This window comes from Rhodnius prolixus, unplaced genomic scaffold (assembly GCF_049639745.1).
Source record: "Rhodnius prolixus isolate KJV_2025 unplaced genomic scaffold, Rpr scaffold_4, whole genome shotgun sequence".
NCBI lineage: Eukaryota > Metazoa > Arthropoda > Insecta > Hemiptera > Reduviidae > Rhodnius > Rhodnius prolixus.
In genome coordinates, this window is record NW_027411614.1 from 27,741,703 (window position 1) to 27,757,014 (window position 15,312).

At 32.3% G+C, this 15,312-nt stretch overlaps 1 protein-coding gene across 5 annotated transcripts in view; it reads right to left on the reverse strand.

Moving 5' to 3' along the window:
- RyR (Ryanodine receptor) overlaps positions 1-15,312 on the reverse strand; it is a 118,593-nt gene that overhangs the window by 4,107 nt on the left and 99,174 nt on the right. For all 5 annotated transcript variants that reach the window (XM_074130704.1, XM_074130702.1, XM_074130701.1 and 2 more), the window contains 18 exons: positions 15,097-15,276; positions 14,940-15,016; positions 14,228-14,382; positions 12,726-12,814; positions 12,394-12,563; positions 11,839-11,984; positions 10,346-10,416; positions 10,166-10,231; positions 10,003-10,082; positions 9,753-9,914; positions 8,885-9,041; positions 7,932-8,137; positions 7,571-7,768; positions 5,024-5,194; positions 4,777-4,902; positions 2,011-2,140; positions 1,808-1,927; positions 333-635 (listed from right to left, as the gene is read on the reverse strand). In XM_074130704.1, coding sequence (XP_073986805.1) covers positions 333-635; positions 1,808-1,927; positions 2,011-2,140; positions 4,777-4,902; positions 5,024-5,194; positions 7,571-7,768; positions 7,932-8,137; positions 8,885-9,041; positions 9,753-9,914; positions 10,003-10,082; positions 10,166-10,231; positions 10,346-10,416; positions 11,839-11,984; positions 12,394-12,563; positions 12,726-12,814; positions 14,228-14,382; positions 14,940-15,016; positions 15,097-15,276 — 2,607 coding nt within the window. The remainder of the gene's footprint in view (positions 1-332; positions 636-1,807; positions 1,928-2,010; positions 2,141-4,776; positions 4,903-5,023; positions 5,195-7,570; positions 7,769-7,931; positions 8,138-8,884; positions 9,042-9,752; positions 9,915-10,002; positions 10,083-10,165; positions 10,232-10,345; positions 10,417-11,838; positions 11,985-12,393; positions 12,564-12,725; positions 12,815-14,227; positions 14,383-14,939; positions 15,017-15,096; positions 15,277-15,312) is intronic.

Below are 15,312 nucleotides of genomic sequence, written 5' to 3' on the forward strand. Positions count from 1 at the left end.
CATATCAGTGTTTGTTTGTCCCTCAGTGCGACTGTTGAAATGCAATTAAGAAATTCCAGTTGAAATTAGAGGCTAGTAAGGGAGAGAAGAAAACTAGCTAAATTAAAAAATGGAGAAATGAGTTTATTCAGTTGCCTTTGCTGAATCCTAAAGCTCTCAAAAGGGTTGCACTTCATGAAGATGATGAGCTAAAAAAAGCTGATCTGATGAGGCACTGCTGTAGCTGAACTATGAGAGTATAAAATCTTTTGCCCTTCTAGTAATGTTTCGCTATTAAGTAAGAATAAAGAAACAAATTATTTAATTAATTTAAATTACAATTAAAAATGTACCTTTAGATGATAATAAGCAATCAGCATGGCTAAAGAAACTAAAGAATGAAGAAGAGCTGCCAATCTCATAACGTGGGCCATATAGAAAAAATCCTCGTTGACATGGACAAATTCAAGTGGATCTTCTTCATCATTTTCACCACTACCTCCGCCTTCTCCACTTCCAGCTCCATCGCTACCATTTATTTCTCCACTTAGGTTTACACTACTAGCAGCTTCACCACTCAATTCTTCCAATAATTCTTCTACACCATTTATTTCTCCGCTACCTCCATTTTCTTCAACCTCACCTAATGTTGTTACCTAAAAAAAAAAAATACAAAAATGTATATCGTCTTATACAATGGCGTAGCCACTTATTAAAAAAGTAAGAACCACTAAATTACATTTTATAACTTACACCCAACCATTCTTTTGTATTAACATATATCAAAAATATTTTAGTAAATGGCATCATTTAAGACAGCACTGAATTATTATATGATTTTATGATTCAAGGAATTTAACACTAAGTTCAGATAGATTAACAGTGTACTTTTCGAATTGCGATTATAGCTTTTTTTAAATTTTCTGGTTCACAATTTATTTCCTGGAGGAGCTCAAGAAAGAGGAGGTAGCTAGCAGAGCAAAGCTCTGGATGACCTCTGGAGACTCCATGAACTCCGACCCTCTCCAACTAACATAAAATATTCTTTCACTGTCATTCTATACGTCAAAGCCTTTCTCTATCCGAGCTAGGAACTTGAAGAACAACTTGCCAATGCTGAACTTTAGAGCTATCCTATTGAGGGGATACCAAGAATCAGCTTCTCACACAGCCTTAGATTTGCTCCACTATATCTGGAGCTTATCTCTTCAGAAACTATGATTCCATGGCAATAGTTATATTGAATGTAGATTTAGAGTGGTAGGATTCTGAGAGAACATTCAAAGCCACAGTGCGTGCTGTCTCCTACCCGCTCAGCCTTTTTTGAAGGAGTCTTTAGGTGCACTGACAGCACCGCACACTATTGCAAGGACTTCATCCCCAGACTATTCCATAAAGTATCATTGCTCCTTTTCTCACAGTTTATATCACAAGGCCTTCATGGGGCTTAATACCCTCCTTTTCTCCCACAGCTTATTGCACTCACCAAGGGGGGGGGAAGAGATACTATAACAACTCAATTTTTATTTTAATGACTTAAATATGACCTAAATTAAAGTTGTCGCGATGTACTTAAAGCTAGCACATTTGTTTCTTTATGTTTTCTCCATAACATTTTATAATTATATTCATTATTTGACCTGGAATTTAATTAAAAATCTTAAGTGATTGGAGGCGCAATATTAGGCGAGGTTTTGGTGGATGAACAAATAAAACTTTTGGTACTCAGAAAATAAATAATAAGAGATTATCTCTTAGCAATGGCACATTTTAGACCGGTAGTGGCTATATAAATATAAAATTCATTACTAATAAATTTAAATTTTACCTTGTAGAAGAGCAATATGAAGTTAATTGAGAATGCCAAAACCAAAGCCACGTATTTAAGATTGTAAAAGTTACGGGCCAAGAAACTGACAGCCCTATGAGTATATTTATTGAAATCAATCTAAAAATAAAAAATAAAGATTTAGTTAAAGTGTGCAGCATTCTAATCATATTAGAAAATGTTATAGAAGATAGTTAATTTACTTGAGAAACAGCTGACGGTTCAGTAGAAACTTTCTCTTCTTTTTTTTCTGCTTCAAATGCGGCCATAACTGCTTCTTGTTGTGCAGCAACTTCAGCAGTTTGGGCGGCTTCTTTTCTAGCTGCTTCTCCCCTATCATTAAAATTAGTTATTGATTATACATAAACTCCTTAACAAAAACTTACAGTTTAAAAAGTTAAGTATAAGGGTTGATTAAACGCCAAAAGGTACACAAATCAGCATGTACCCAACATTTCATTCAAGCTTAGTTGATATAATTTAAGTAATTTTGCTGCATTAACTTTTCCTTCACATTTTTTAGAATTTATTAGATGTCACAGACCTTTATGCTGGCCAGTTCGTTCATAATATTATTTGGTTATAATTATGATAAAATGTATATTATATCTTCGTTTTTAAATAGGTACTTTATTTTAACTCTATTCCAAATTATTCTTCTGATTTATCTTTAATATGCCCTTTATTCTGAAGTTGTACATATACATGCATGTTAAAGTAGAAAAAGACAAAGTTAGAGTCGGCTACTGTTTAAATTTGAATCACGGAGGATTTAAAACAATATTTCAGACTTGAATTCGTCTTACCGAAATATTCGTGAGCACAAATAACACACAGTTAATAACAAGTAGATTATTCAACAACAATTATTCATTTCTCAATTGTAATTTAATTTTACTTATAGTAAAATACTGGAATAATTAGCTGTCCTAAAAGTATGCAATACTTATTTATTTTATATTACATAACATATATATAACATTGTGAGAAGAACAGCTACATTGAGAGTGTGATTGAAGAAAACTATATTATTTGCGATAGAGCCAGATAATTATTACCTATTATTATAAATGTTTGACTACTACATAAAATAACAATTACTTTAATCGAAGAATGAACTTAAACCGACGATTTTTATAAAAAATAAAATAATCGAAATCATTGATGTATGTTGGTGTAAGCATTTTTTTAAAAAAGTTTTTAAATTTTGTAGCCTCGTAATTTTTTTTATTTTTTATAACGTTTTCTTTTTAACCTGTAATTAATAGTTTGATTATTATAGATTAATAGATATTAAAGTCAATCTACAGTGCTACTTGAACAAATATTTTGTAGATGAAAATGGCCAGCATAAGGGTCTGTGACATCTAATAAATTCTAAAAAATGTGAAGGAAAAGTTAATGCAGCAAAATTACTTAAATTATATCAACTAAGCTTGAATGAAATGTTGGGTACATGCTGATTTGTGTACCTTTTGGCGTTTAATCAACCCTTATACTTAACTTTTTAAACTGTAAGTTTTTGTTAAGGAGATTTTTGTACCTTTTGGATAGATTTTCATTTTTGTCTATTTTGCTAAGTTACATATCTGCTTTACTGTTTTTTTTAAATTTGGAATAAGCAATTCTATCATTATAACCTGATAAGGTGTTAAGTAGGAACCGTAACTACCACTGGAGAGATCTTTTTAAAGAATGATTATAGTTGCGGTCCCCAAACCATCCTCAACAACAATTTTTTTGAGAAAGCCTTTTTATATAAAATAGGAAGGTATTTGTACGTATAAAGCAAATTTAAACTGCGATTTCAGACCTTCCTTTTAAGAGGAGTAAGAAAAATAAACGGGCGATTACAGTACTTCTCTCTAAAAGGCAAAGAGGCAAAGATTTTGAATCGAACGACAATTCATTAATGTAAATAGGTTCACCCATTGATAATTTTAACGATTGCAGTACTTCCTCTTAGTAGGTGTAAGAGCATGATGGCACTTCACAGCCATGTAGAGGAGCTTTAATCACTTCTTCGTGCTAAATTTTATCAAAATCGGACAAAGCGTTATAGAAATATTGGTAATAATAGTTTTAGAAACGGCCTTACTTGGGTGGGGCAAACTCCCCTCCATATGAGGCATAGCGACGAGACTTTTAAAGTGCAAATCTGTACAAAATTTCGATTCGAATGACACTTCATTCATGAAAATCAGTTCACGTGTCGATAATTTGAAACGATTGCTATACTTCCCCTTAACTAGTGTAAGAGCAGATCGTCGCTTTAATGTTACATAGGGGAGCCCTAACCCTATCATCCTACCAAATTTTATCAAAATCGGGCCAAGATTTACAGAGTAATTAGTAATAATAATTTTGGAGGGGGCCTTACATAAAGAGGACTAACTCCTCTCCCATTCGATGTACAGGGTCGAGACCCCCAAAAGGCACATCTACATAAAATTCCGAATCGAATGACACCTCATTCATGAAAATCGGTTCACGCGTTTAGGCGCTACGTAGTTTACAAAAAAGGTAACAACAACAAGAAGAAGAAGAAGAAGAAGAAGAAGAAGAACAAGAACAACAACAATTTCTGAAAATGCCGTTTTTGCTCATTTTCGGCAACTTTTTTCTCGAAATCTATTAGGTCTGGGTGGTTGCAAAAAAATTTCAGTTATAAAGGAGGGTTTGCTCTATATTTTAAAGAAAATTTGGGAATTTTATCTTTTATAGAAAAAGAGAAAAAAATTGTCAAAGTTGGGTGTTTTTCAACGTTACGCTTTTTCGTGCACTTTTTGACGATCAACCCTTATACAACTGTCCTACCGGACAGTTTTAATATATTAAGCTGTTCATTTAGGTACTTAATGATAATAATTATGAATAATTATTCAATCAGCAAGAAATTCAGTAAGACTTTTTTGTTATGAATTAATAATACAAAACATAATATACAAAGCTTAGATAAAAATACAAACCCAAGGATATCAGCCAAAGTAACAGAAGGTTGTTCTTCTGTTGCTGCGGGCTGCTCTCCACCTTCTTCACCCGTTCTTTCACCACCCTCTTCAATTGCAAGCGGACTTCCTTCTTGTCCTCTAGGTCTAATAATAGAGCAATTGTTATAGTAATGTTGTTATTCTAACTTTTCGGAAATTATTATTGTGAAGCATTTTATATTAACACTGCCATTACAGGCAAACGTCTCTAGATGTAAACACTTACGGCTGACTTTCTTCCTTCGTGAAATCCGCTGAAGAGGGAGGGCTTTCTTCAGCAGGTGGTAAGGCAGCAATCATTCTCAACGCACCAGGTTTTTCTTCTTCCTTGACTTCGACAACTGTATCTTCTACAGGTGGGCCACTCATTAATGAGAAAATTATACCACCAATATATCTAAAATAAAATCAGGAGTGAAGGAACTGACTGTACAATATATAATTTTATTCATAAACAGCTAACAAAAGTGGATAAGCATGCTGTTAAGATTACAACCGCTACACGGTTAAATAACGAGAGTATAGCTGAAAAAGTGGCAGATCCGAGGTTCGCTTTCCCACAGGCCCCGGACATTTTTAGCGATTTAAATTAAAGGCCAGCAAACGTCATACAAGTTTATTTAGCTAGCCTCTGCGGTCTCGCTGGTAACTGGTCGTGGACATGACCCAGATCAAGCTAAGTAAAAAAGTAAAGTAAAGTAATAGCCTATTTTTTCAGGCGGGGCTTAACGTCCAACTATCAATTAGGTGTCGTGGACGGAGGCTACTAGCAAACATACTTTACTGTAAATTTCTTTTATTAACCATTAAATAAAATCCAAGGCCTAAGACCGGGAATCGAACCCAGTACCACAATACATATTAGCGTCGCAGGTCTCGCCTCTAACCCGCTCGGCTAACGTGGCGCCTTCAAGCAGAGTACCCGAGCCGACTTAAAGCATTTAGTGTCGAGAACGTAGATAAAGAGTAATTTTCTTGGCATCAGAGCGTCCTACTGATTTCTTGCCATTGGCTAAGGACGCATTGCGCGTCTTAGTAAGATTTAATTTTAAATACTGTTATCTCACAGGAATTTTAAGGCATGTTACAATGCTTGTGTCTTTACAAAAGTGTTCAACAGACTTTATTGTTTGTTAATTATCATGCCTTTTTTTTCTTAGTTTTTTGAATATGTACATTTTAACTTGGATTGGTTTTCAAAAATGTTCTAAAAATGTACTCCTGAAATGTAACAGAAAACTACATAGAAAAGATAAGACTCCCAAAAAATCACGGATAGAGCTGATTCTAGTAATAAACCGATATTTTGCTGTAAGGTAGATAATTAAGCCGCTCGAAGCAGCATAATTGATGTCGCTAAGATTTGAGAAGAGAATTTGTAGGTAAAAGATCAGAATTTTCTAGAAGTTGTTTTTGGACTTGAAACAACTACTACTAACTACTAACTTGGACCGTGTTGAGATTTATCCAGTCGATTTTGGCAAATTTCTGTTAGTAGCAAATTTGATATAATGCAAGAGTTTTTTAACTTCAAATTTAATAATAGTGTTGATATATCAACAAACATTAGCATATTAGAAAACTTGGTTTTTCGTTTAAAAGCTTTGAACAATGAAAGTAATGACAGCATGGTGATATCAAACCTTTTAACAAGACTAGATAGTAAATAAAGACATTTTTGGAGTGCGGAGTACCCCAACGAAGAAAAAGCGCTGTCCAATTTGATTAAAAGATTAACAAACGAAGAAAAACGTTTCTCCATGCCCAGAGGATGTGGCTATTACATTAAAACGTTATTAAAAATAAAACAAATACAAAAGCAAATCAATCTTATTCAACATCTGTAACATGTTTTAATTGTTCAAAACCAGGACATACATACAAGTTTTGCCCCAATAAAAGACAAATTAAATTTTGTAAAATATGTAAAAAGAATAACCATGTCGAGAAGAACTGTTAGAACTGTTATTTTAGGAAAAACAATCACCCTGCAAAACATAATGACATATCTTTTCTGGCTAATGAAAAATCAATGAAATCCTAAGAACTATCTATGTAGGTTCGTCTAGAAGCACAGAAATCGGTGCTCCAATGCTATACTTTTGCAGACACCTTAGGAATCATCCAATAGTTTAATAAGAATGCGTGAAAGTAGCGAAACGGTCCCACTTCAGTACTTTATTCTACTGATGCAGTGAAGAACAATTATAATTTATTATGATCACAGATAATCCGTTTAATAATAATATGTAAAAAATAAATCGTTAATGTTATTTACAAGAAATTTATTGACTTATTAACGCTCAACATTTCGGGGAGGGTGTTGGTCTAGTGGTCAAGAGCGTGGCTTTGTAAGTGGAAGATCTCCAGTTCGAATTCCAAGTACGACTACTTTTTACTGTATTCGAGGTAGTGTGCGTTTATGGCAGGTGAACGCCCTTTCTGTTCTGATTATGAGATTTTATTAATAAATCAATAAATAACCATAAATTTTAAATTACTTTGTTAAAAGTAAATGCAAAGAATTCTTCTGAATTATTTTTTTATTTTGTCCATTTCTTTTCTATTCTGTATAAATATAGAGTAATTATTGGTACTAAAATCCTTCATGGGTGAGACTGTTATCAGTGAGTCACGACAGAATCAACTTGTATTTCTTTTTAACATTTTGTCCGATCCTATACTCCTCTTTCCTTTACCTATTAGAGATTCTAGCGTACCGCTAAGTACCTCAGTACCATTAATCACCTTGGTAATGGAATATTTGACTTACTTTAAAACAAGAGAAAAGCCATATCCTGTATAGTAGAATCCATAAAAGAAAAGTTTAAAAAATGAAACCAAGAGTTCAAGAACAGTCATCTGTTGCATCTCATTAATCTTCGCTTTAATATTGCTGGGTGACATCATAGAAATAGTACACGAAATTCCATCTTTAACTGCCTGCCAACCACGTTTAATTGGAGACTTTCTGAAAATTAAAATTCAGTTTATTTTATTCCTCTGAATAAACAAAAGAATTATGGAGCAAACACTCATAAACCATAAAATAAGGTTAATTTTTTTATGATTTTCTATCTGAAAATTAATAATTTTAAAATTCTACTTCATATTTGCAAAAAAAAATATATTACCTCTCCTCATCTTCGTCGCCAATATAAGAAAATGATGTTTTTCTTTGTTTTCCTCCGCTTCCGCCTGAACCATCATCTACTGCCATAAGCCCACTAGCATGAGTCATTTCAAAGATAGCATCTTCACAGAAATTTACAAAGGCTTCCAACTTTTCTTTGTCACCTCCTTCTGTTACAATGGAATAGAAGAATGCTCTTTTGGATTCCTAATCAACAAACGAATAATTACAGCATTTCTTTTATAAATCAGAGTAATCGTATAACTTAATGGAAAAGAGTCATGCCTAAGAGATAGGTATGACATGGAAATGTTTTCTTATTTCTTTTTTAATTGAAGGTACGTATAATTAATAAAACTGTGTCAATTAAATGAAAAATTATTTAAATTACTTCTAACATTTAATTAATCAGAGACATAGTAATTTTTAATTGACATAGCTACCTCAAAGCTAATGTGACTTTATTTTAAGTTTATGTTCGTTCTTTAAATTTATTTTTCATTTGTTCAATATAACTGTTGAGTTCAAATTTATAATTTTTTGATGACTTTAAATCAATAAAGAATGTTCCGCAGCCAATGTAAAGAACATACACTAAAATGTACATTACAAGATCAAATAACCTCTGCTACCACTTTTCTTTTACTTTTGAGACATAAAATTTTTTGAAAAATATGAAGGTTTCGTTATTTAGACGACTACATGTTCTGCGTTCGTAATCGTAACAAATGGGTCCCTCTATTCCAAAAATAGTTTAGTACTGATAATCCGTCCATCATGAGCACTTTGGACAATGAGCTTTAACACCAAAGAAGAGATAATCTAAGGACATCCAACTAGATTCGAACCGGGGGCTTTCGGATTCCGAGTCAAATATAATATCTGAACTATTTCCTTTACACTGTACTTTAGAATAAGTAAATAATTAAGTATAAAAAAAGTATAGAGAAATACCTTGATTTGAGGTTTTTCCCACTGTTCAATGTTGGATTCCTTGATCTCAAAGTAAACTCTTTCAATTCTCTTACTGCTTCCCATGATCTCAATACGGCCCAAGAAAGGTTCAAAGTAATTCAAAACACTACCGGCAGTTTCTAAAAATCTGGCTAATCTACAACAAATAAATAAATATAATAAGTGAAAATTTAGTTTTGCAGACAATTCTTTTCCAGATGCCATAAGTGATTTCATAATTAGAAAATATAACACTAATTTAAAATTTCAGAAAATGTAAAAGTCAACCTTCAGAAAATCGTTTTTTATACATTTTCTCTTATTCTTGGCGCTCATTGTAAAAGTTAAATTTCAGGAAATATGTTTACAGGAAATAAATTTTGACTCCTTTGAATGGTTCCCAGAAAATTTTCAGCAGAAGAGCATCTGAAATATCAGATGATAGCAAGAGAGGTTCTGTAATTAGTTCTGTATCTACTATAGATTAATACCTTCACTTTCATGACTGAATTATATGGATTAGCGCAAAGGTCACAATGTGTAGTAGTTTCGATTTGTACGAAGTACGATAAAAAACACGCCTCGTATTCGAGATTTGTCATACGTGGACGCTTATCGTGAAAAGAATGCGAGAGATTACAAAAAAAAAAAAAATTATTAATTATTAAAGATTTCTCTACCCTAAAGTGATTTTATTGCCAAAATAATTATTTCCATCTTTAAGACTAATAATTTTAATAATACAATAGGTTGAGCAAATGGTTCACAAATACGAAATTTAAATTGAAGGAAGCAAAAAGAATAAGTATAGAGAGTATCACTATCCTTTGACGACCCACTACATATAAATTATGAAATATATTTTTACCTTGGTTCGTTGGGCATATGTTCTGATAAATTAGTAAGTAGTACAGCTAAATTGAAACCGATTTCTTTTGCTGGTTCGTGGAATCTCTCTGTGAATCCAACATAATCAATCTTGCCATCGTGACTGGTTTCACAACAGAGTAGCATGAAATCAATTTCTTCACTGCAGCAAAGTAATGCTGTGTTAGTAAATTTCAAGTAAAACTCAGCATACTGTCATACTCAAGAGACATAATTTTGAATAAACTCACGGAGTATAAGATTTTTGTTGTTCCATTTTTTCTTTGAAATCCTTGGGTGTAACCCATCCCTCATGATTAGGGTCCAATTCCTTTGATAAAATTATTATGTTACCAAAAATATAAAACTTAACAAAAAAAAAAATATGAAAAGTTTATTATTCCAATTTCTTACCAGAAAACTTGGTGAACTTGTAAGGTCTGCTAATTTCAGGAACATGTCGAAATATTTTAAGATAAGCTGAAACAGAAGTGATTTAAAAAAAAATCAATTATAAAGTATCCCCAATGTAAAAGTACTACTTACTTTACAGAATACATAGATAATGAAATACAAAGAAACTAAATTTCTTACTTCAACATTTGAAGCTGATTCTACTAATGTGTCGACCATCTGCTTTCCAATAGTTCCATTGACAACATTACCTAATAACATTAATAAAATTATCGTTCTAAAAAAAGGCTTAAGTTATAAATGAATAAGCTATTGATTCATTTATTCAGTCTATTGATTTTGTTGAATAAGAGAATATGATATGTTACAACTCTAATTCATAAATTTTCTGAAAACCAAGTGTTTAAAATGTATCCAAATTAGGAAAGCAGAAACTTCAAGTATTGTCTTCTTTGGACATACATACGAATAAATAAATTTTAGAATAAATAGAAAAATTTAAATAAATATGATAAATAGATAAAGCAGCTAAAAAGAATTATTTTGACGGAATTTATTATGAAATACTACGTTTTTCACTTTTCCTCACTTAGAGAGGTGCAAATGACTTCATCAAAGTGACTTAAAGTAATAATAAATAAAATATCAGTGTTTGTTCAAATTATTAATATTACTTTCTCTTGATGCCTATTGTACTACTTACCACCTTATTTAGTTTTTTATGTGTGTATAAGAAGTGTAGATATGACAGTATCACACCAGGACAACCAGCACTAGACTAGACTTCTAGGCAAGAAAAAGATCAGCCACTTCCTATACGTCGACAACAGTCATTTGAGTCTGTCTAATCCAAATTCCCTTGCAAATTCTTGCAGGAGCTTCAACTTGCGGACAGAAAATTTGGCACTACTTCCAAGTAAAGAGCACTACTGACTCAGCAGAACTTAATACAATAAATATATGCTGGTTAGCGAATACTAGATTTCTCCTTCTGTAAGCCCTAAGACTTTCTCTTTCAAGGAGCTTCATACAGCTTAGTGTCCGGTAATGGTAACGAGAGAATACTATATACTATTCAGTCCGATCAAAAGAACATACTACTTTTTCAGATTTTTCCCCAGTATATTGAAATATATCTCAATTTTAATTATTTCTTGCAATATTCTCCATAAATCTAGTGAATTAAGTGTATATTAAAATGTTTTATCATCCACGTCTGGCGCTGAAGACCTCTAGGAGGAACATGTTCTCTTCTTTCCGCCAATTATTCACTTCCAATTCCTACTCCGAACATCCATCTAGCATTCTTGCTCACGTAATCAACTCATCACTGACTAGGGCGGCTTTCTGTACGTACACATTATCCCCAGTCTAACGATTCTCATTGGACGCATGGTACACTTTCATCGCTTCCTGATTTGTCTGCACGCTTCAAATTAAGCCCTTCTTTAATCGGACCATACGTATATCCTACAAAGATTTTATGCTTGAAAGGCAGTAACTTTCTTTTATCAGACTTGTTTACATCCAAAACGTAGATTATTGTGAACATAACCTATTTTATCATATAAACGATTCTTTCGAATTTATGGACCACCCCTCCGCAAACTGGAAAAAAAAATTCTGATCTCTTAATAAATGGGAAATAGAACAAAACAATGACAAAATCTTACCTTCAAGCATAGAAAGCATCATGGTAATCATATCTTTTTGTAAATTCAGAAGTTCCTTCAACAAGTCCACTTGACTGGAATGTTTGGATAATTTATCCTGCATATGAGAAAACAGAAACAGGAAACCGCCAACTGCATCCCACAGCCTGGAAGTAATAAATTTAAAATAAAATGTAATAAAAAGTTAATAGTTGTTAAGTTATGTAGGCGATTCTGGCTTCATAAATAAACAGACAGCTAAAATCCTTTTTTATACCCAGGGGACTTCAAAGCGTGCAATTATGTTAATTCAAATTTGAAAATTAACATGAAACATGATTTTTTTTACAACATAAGAAAATAAAAAGATTTCTTATTTGAGGGTGAGAATTGCTTGATAGGAAGTCATACGTGGTATTTAGTTTTGTCCAGGAGCCTATTGATTGGCCTCAACTAAATCTTAATTTTTTGAATTCTGAATACTTTTCTTTCTGAAATAAAAATTGGGAGAAAACATTCTAGATGATCGCAAATCTTCTTTGCTCAAAAAAGAAAAAGAAAAGAAACCTAATTTACCTAGAATGAGCAAGGGCCTGTTGGTTCTGCGTACAAGGACCCTGAATTACTTCAGAAAGGGTGTTAAATACTTGACTAGCAACACCAATAGCTTTGAAAAAATTCGCTTTACCCGCTGGATCAATAAGTTCTTTACTTGAATAATGCCAATAGAAGTCCATAATTGATTCCTGTAAAAATATATACAAATAAATATACATAAATAATGATTTCAAACATAAGATGTATATGCTTAAAAGAATCAATGAATTTCAACAAATTCAAAACTGTTAGTTTGCAATAAGTGCAACATAAATATCATTCAAATATTAATTAAACAACTCCTTAATTACCTGAAGACGCAAAAGATAATCTACAGTGCAGATTACAACATTTACTGTCGTAGTATTACCAGCCTGAGTTCTTAAATAATTCTGCCATTCTACAAAACATTATGTGCTTATTACTGTGAGGTTATAACATTTTAACAAATAAAATTTAGATTTCATCTGGAATGTTTTAATATCTTAAAAAAAAGTATTTTATATTCCGACTTAAGGTTATCACAGTAATTTTCAAGAACACCTATATCCGAAAAATTTTTGATTTTCTTTTTTTTGTAGCGAACAAATTCTAGCCGTTTTCGGTAATATGGCATGCCAGAACCCAATGGTAACGCTTCAAACACATACTAACTCCTTCTCGAAGGTTTGTACAATAAAAAGTGAGTGTATAAATAAGTGGTCCTGAACGTTTTGGTGTTATTTATCTAAGTTATTTCGCAGACTATGCTACTCCGAAATCGTTTAGTATTTCCACCAGCCCTTTATTTATGTTCACATTAAAATTACAAAGACAGTTTTTATTTAGATATTTAACGAAGCCTTTTTCTTCTAAAGCAACCAAATTTGTTAACGCCTAACACCACTAGTGCAAGGCAACATCTTTAGATTTCTCTGTTAGACCTTGGCCTGCTCCAACAGAAGCGCTGAAGCAACTCTTTCTAAATGAGTAATTATTAACAGGATATTTTCGAATAATTTCTATTTATTCAACCCATTATTATTATTTATTTCAATGCCAAGTAGGCTTCTAAGTTGCTTACTAAATGAGTTTCCGAATTGACAACTACTAGCTAAGAGTGCAGGGCAACAGCATATCTTGTTACATATTTTCAATTTCGGCGTACGCTTTCTTTTCGGAAGGCATCAGTTTTTTTTGGCATAATATATAGTTAGCTCCATTTTAAGCGTTATTATTATTTTGTAGCCGAAATATCTACAAACATACTCTTAACAAACATGATTAATAACAGTATCCAAATAGTACTTCTTCTTTATACCTGCACCGTGCATATCCGCAAAAATGAAACTTGGATAAGTATATCCAATTCTTAATGTTTGGGTCATAATGTCAAACCTAAAAATAAAAATACTTTATCTTTGCTTTCCTGTAGACTATTGTCTAAGCCAAAGACCTCCGACTTCCAATAGTCTACATTTCTGTCACTAAATAATTTTGTATACTATTTTTTGTTATGCCCTAGTGAAATGAAATATAATGCGTCAATTATTAATTACTGGATCGAGTTTAATTAAAGACTTTCTATATTCTTCAGAATTGTTTTATAATTTACATATTTTATGTCACATACAATCTTACGAGCACTTTAAGAAATCTATTCATTGGTTTTGTTAATTATAAGTTTAATCTGAACAAATTATTGAATTTAATTTATAAAAAGCAAAAACCCATTCCAAAATTGTTAAATTCAAGAGAATTAAAGAATAAGAATCAGAGGACTCTGAATAAAAGAAAATTATTTTATATATTTATAATACATTAAGTTAAATACCAAGATTGTGGCCTTCACAGGTGAGCTGGATAAAACGAAAAAGAGTGGACGTAAATTCGGCATCGTGCATGTTCTTTTCTCCAGCAGCTCCTTCGGAACCTACTCCGAGGCCTTCTGCTTTTGTATTCCTTTCAAATGCATCCAAGTCCAGTACACTAATAATTTAACAAAAATAAAATATTTTTGTTAAAAACTATAAATAAAATCTGTTAATTAAATACGATAACAGAAATAGAAACCAGAAATAGATCTTCATTTGCTATTTCTATCCTAAAATTTACTAAAAAAATACGATTTAATAATCAGTTTGAAGTAAGTAACCGAATACATATTATCTTTGGAGCAATTGGATATTTCGAATTGGTCCTAAATAATATTAAAAAAATTTGGAAGATTCAGACAAATTTAACCTCCAACTATAAAACAAGTAAAGGGGAGAGGAGATTCTCTTTTCGAATCCAGTTGCTGACCTTTAGATTTTCTCTTCCTAGAAGCTTCTTTCAGCTCATTGTTCGGTTATGGACATTGCTATCTTTAAAGCGAGAACACTGTCCGAAGACCGGCAGTGCACTGAAAAAAGTTCTTGGCGCCAATAACTGAGGAATAACGTTCTTTATGAACTTTGGAACTCAAAGCAGCTTTAATAGTTAATTAATTATTACTATAATTTTATATTTTCGAATTTCAGGTGAGCACTCAATTACAACAATACCTGCAAGAATTCATCAAGCCAGCAATAGAAGTGAAAAAGCCAACATCTTTCTTCTCTTTCAAATGGTTTAACATACCCTAAAAGAGAAAAATAAAAGTGTTAAGAATTCTATAAAACTAATGTTATTTATTTGACAGACATTAAGAATAAAAATTACCATTTGAATATTAACATTACCCCCCCGAAGAACAGAAATACCAAGTTGAAGTGTCTTCATCACCATTTCACTTGGCACACCTTTGCAGGCTGATATATGTAAGAGCACCATCTCAGCAACACCGCGATTCGCCAATCGCGCTTGATGGAACAGCAACTTCTGTTTCTCCATTTCTTGTTCCTACAAGTTTGAGAAAAAGAATCAATTCTTGGCAAT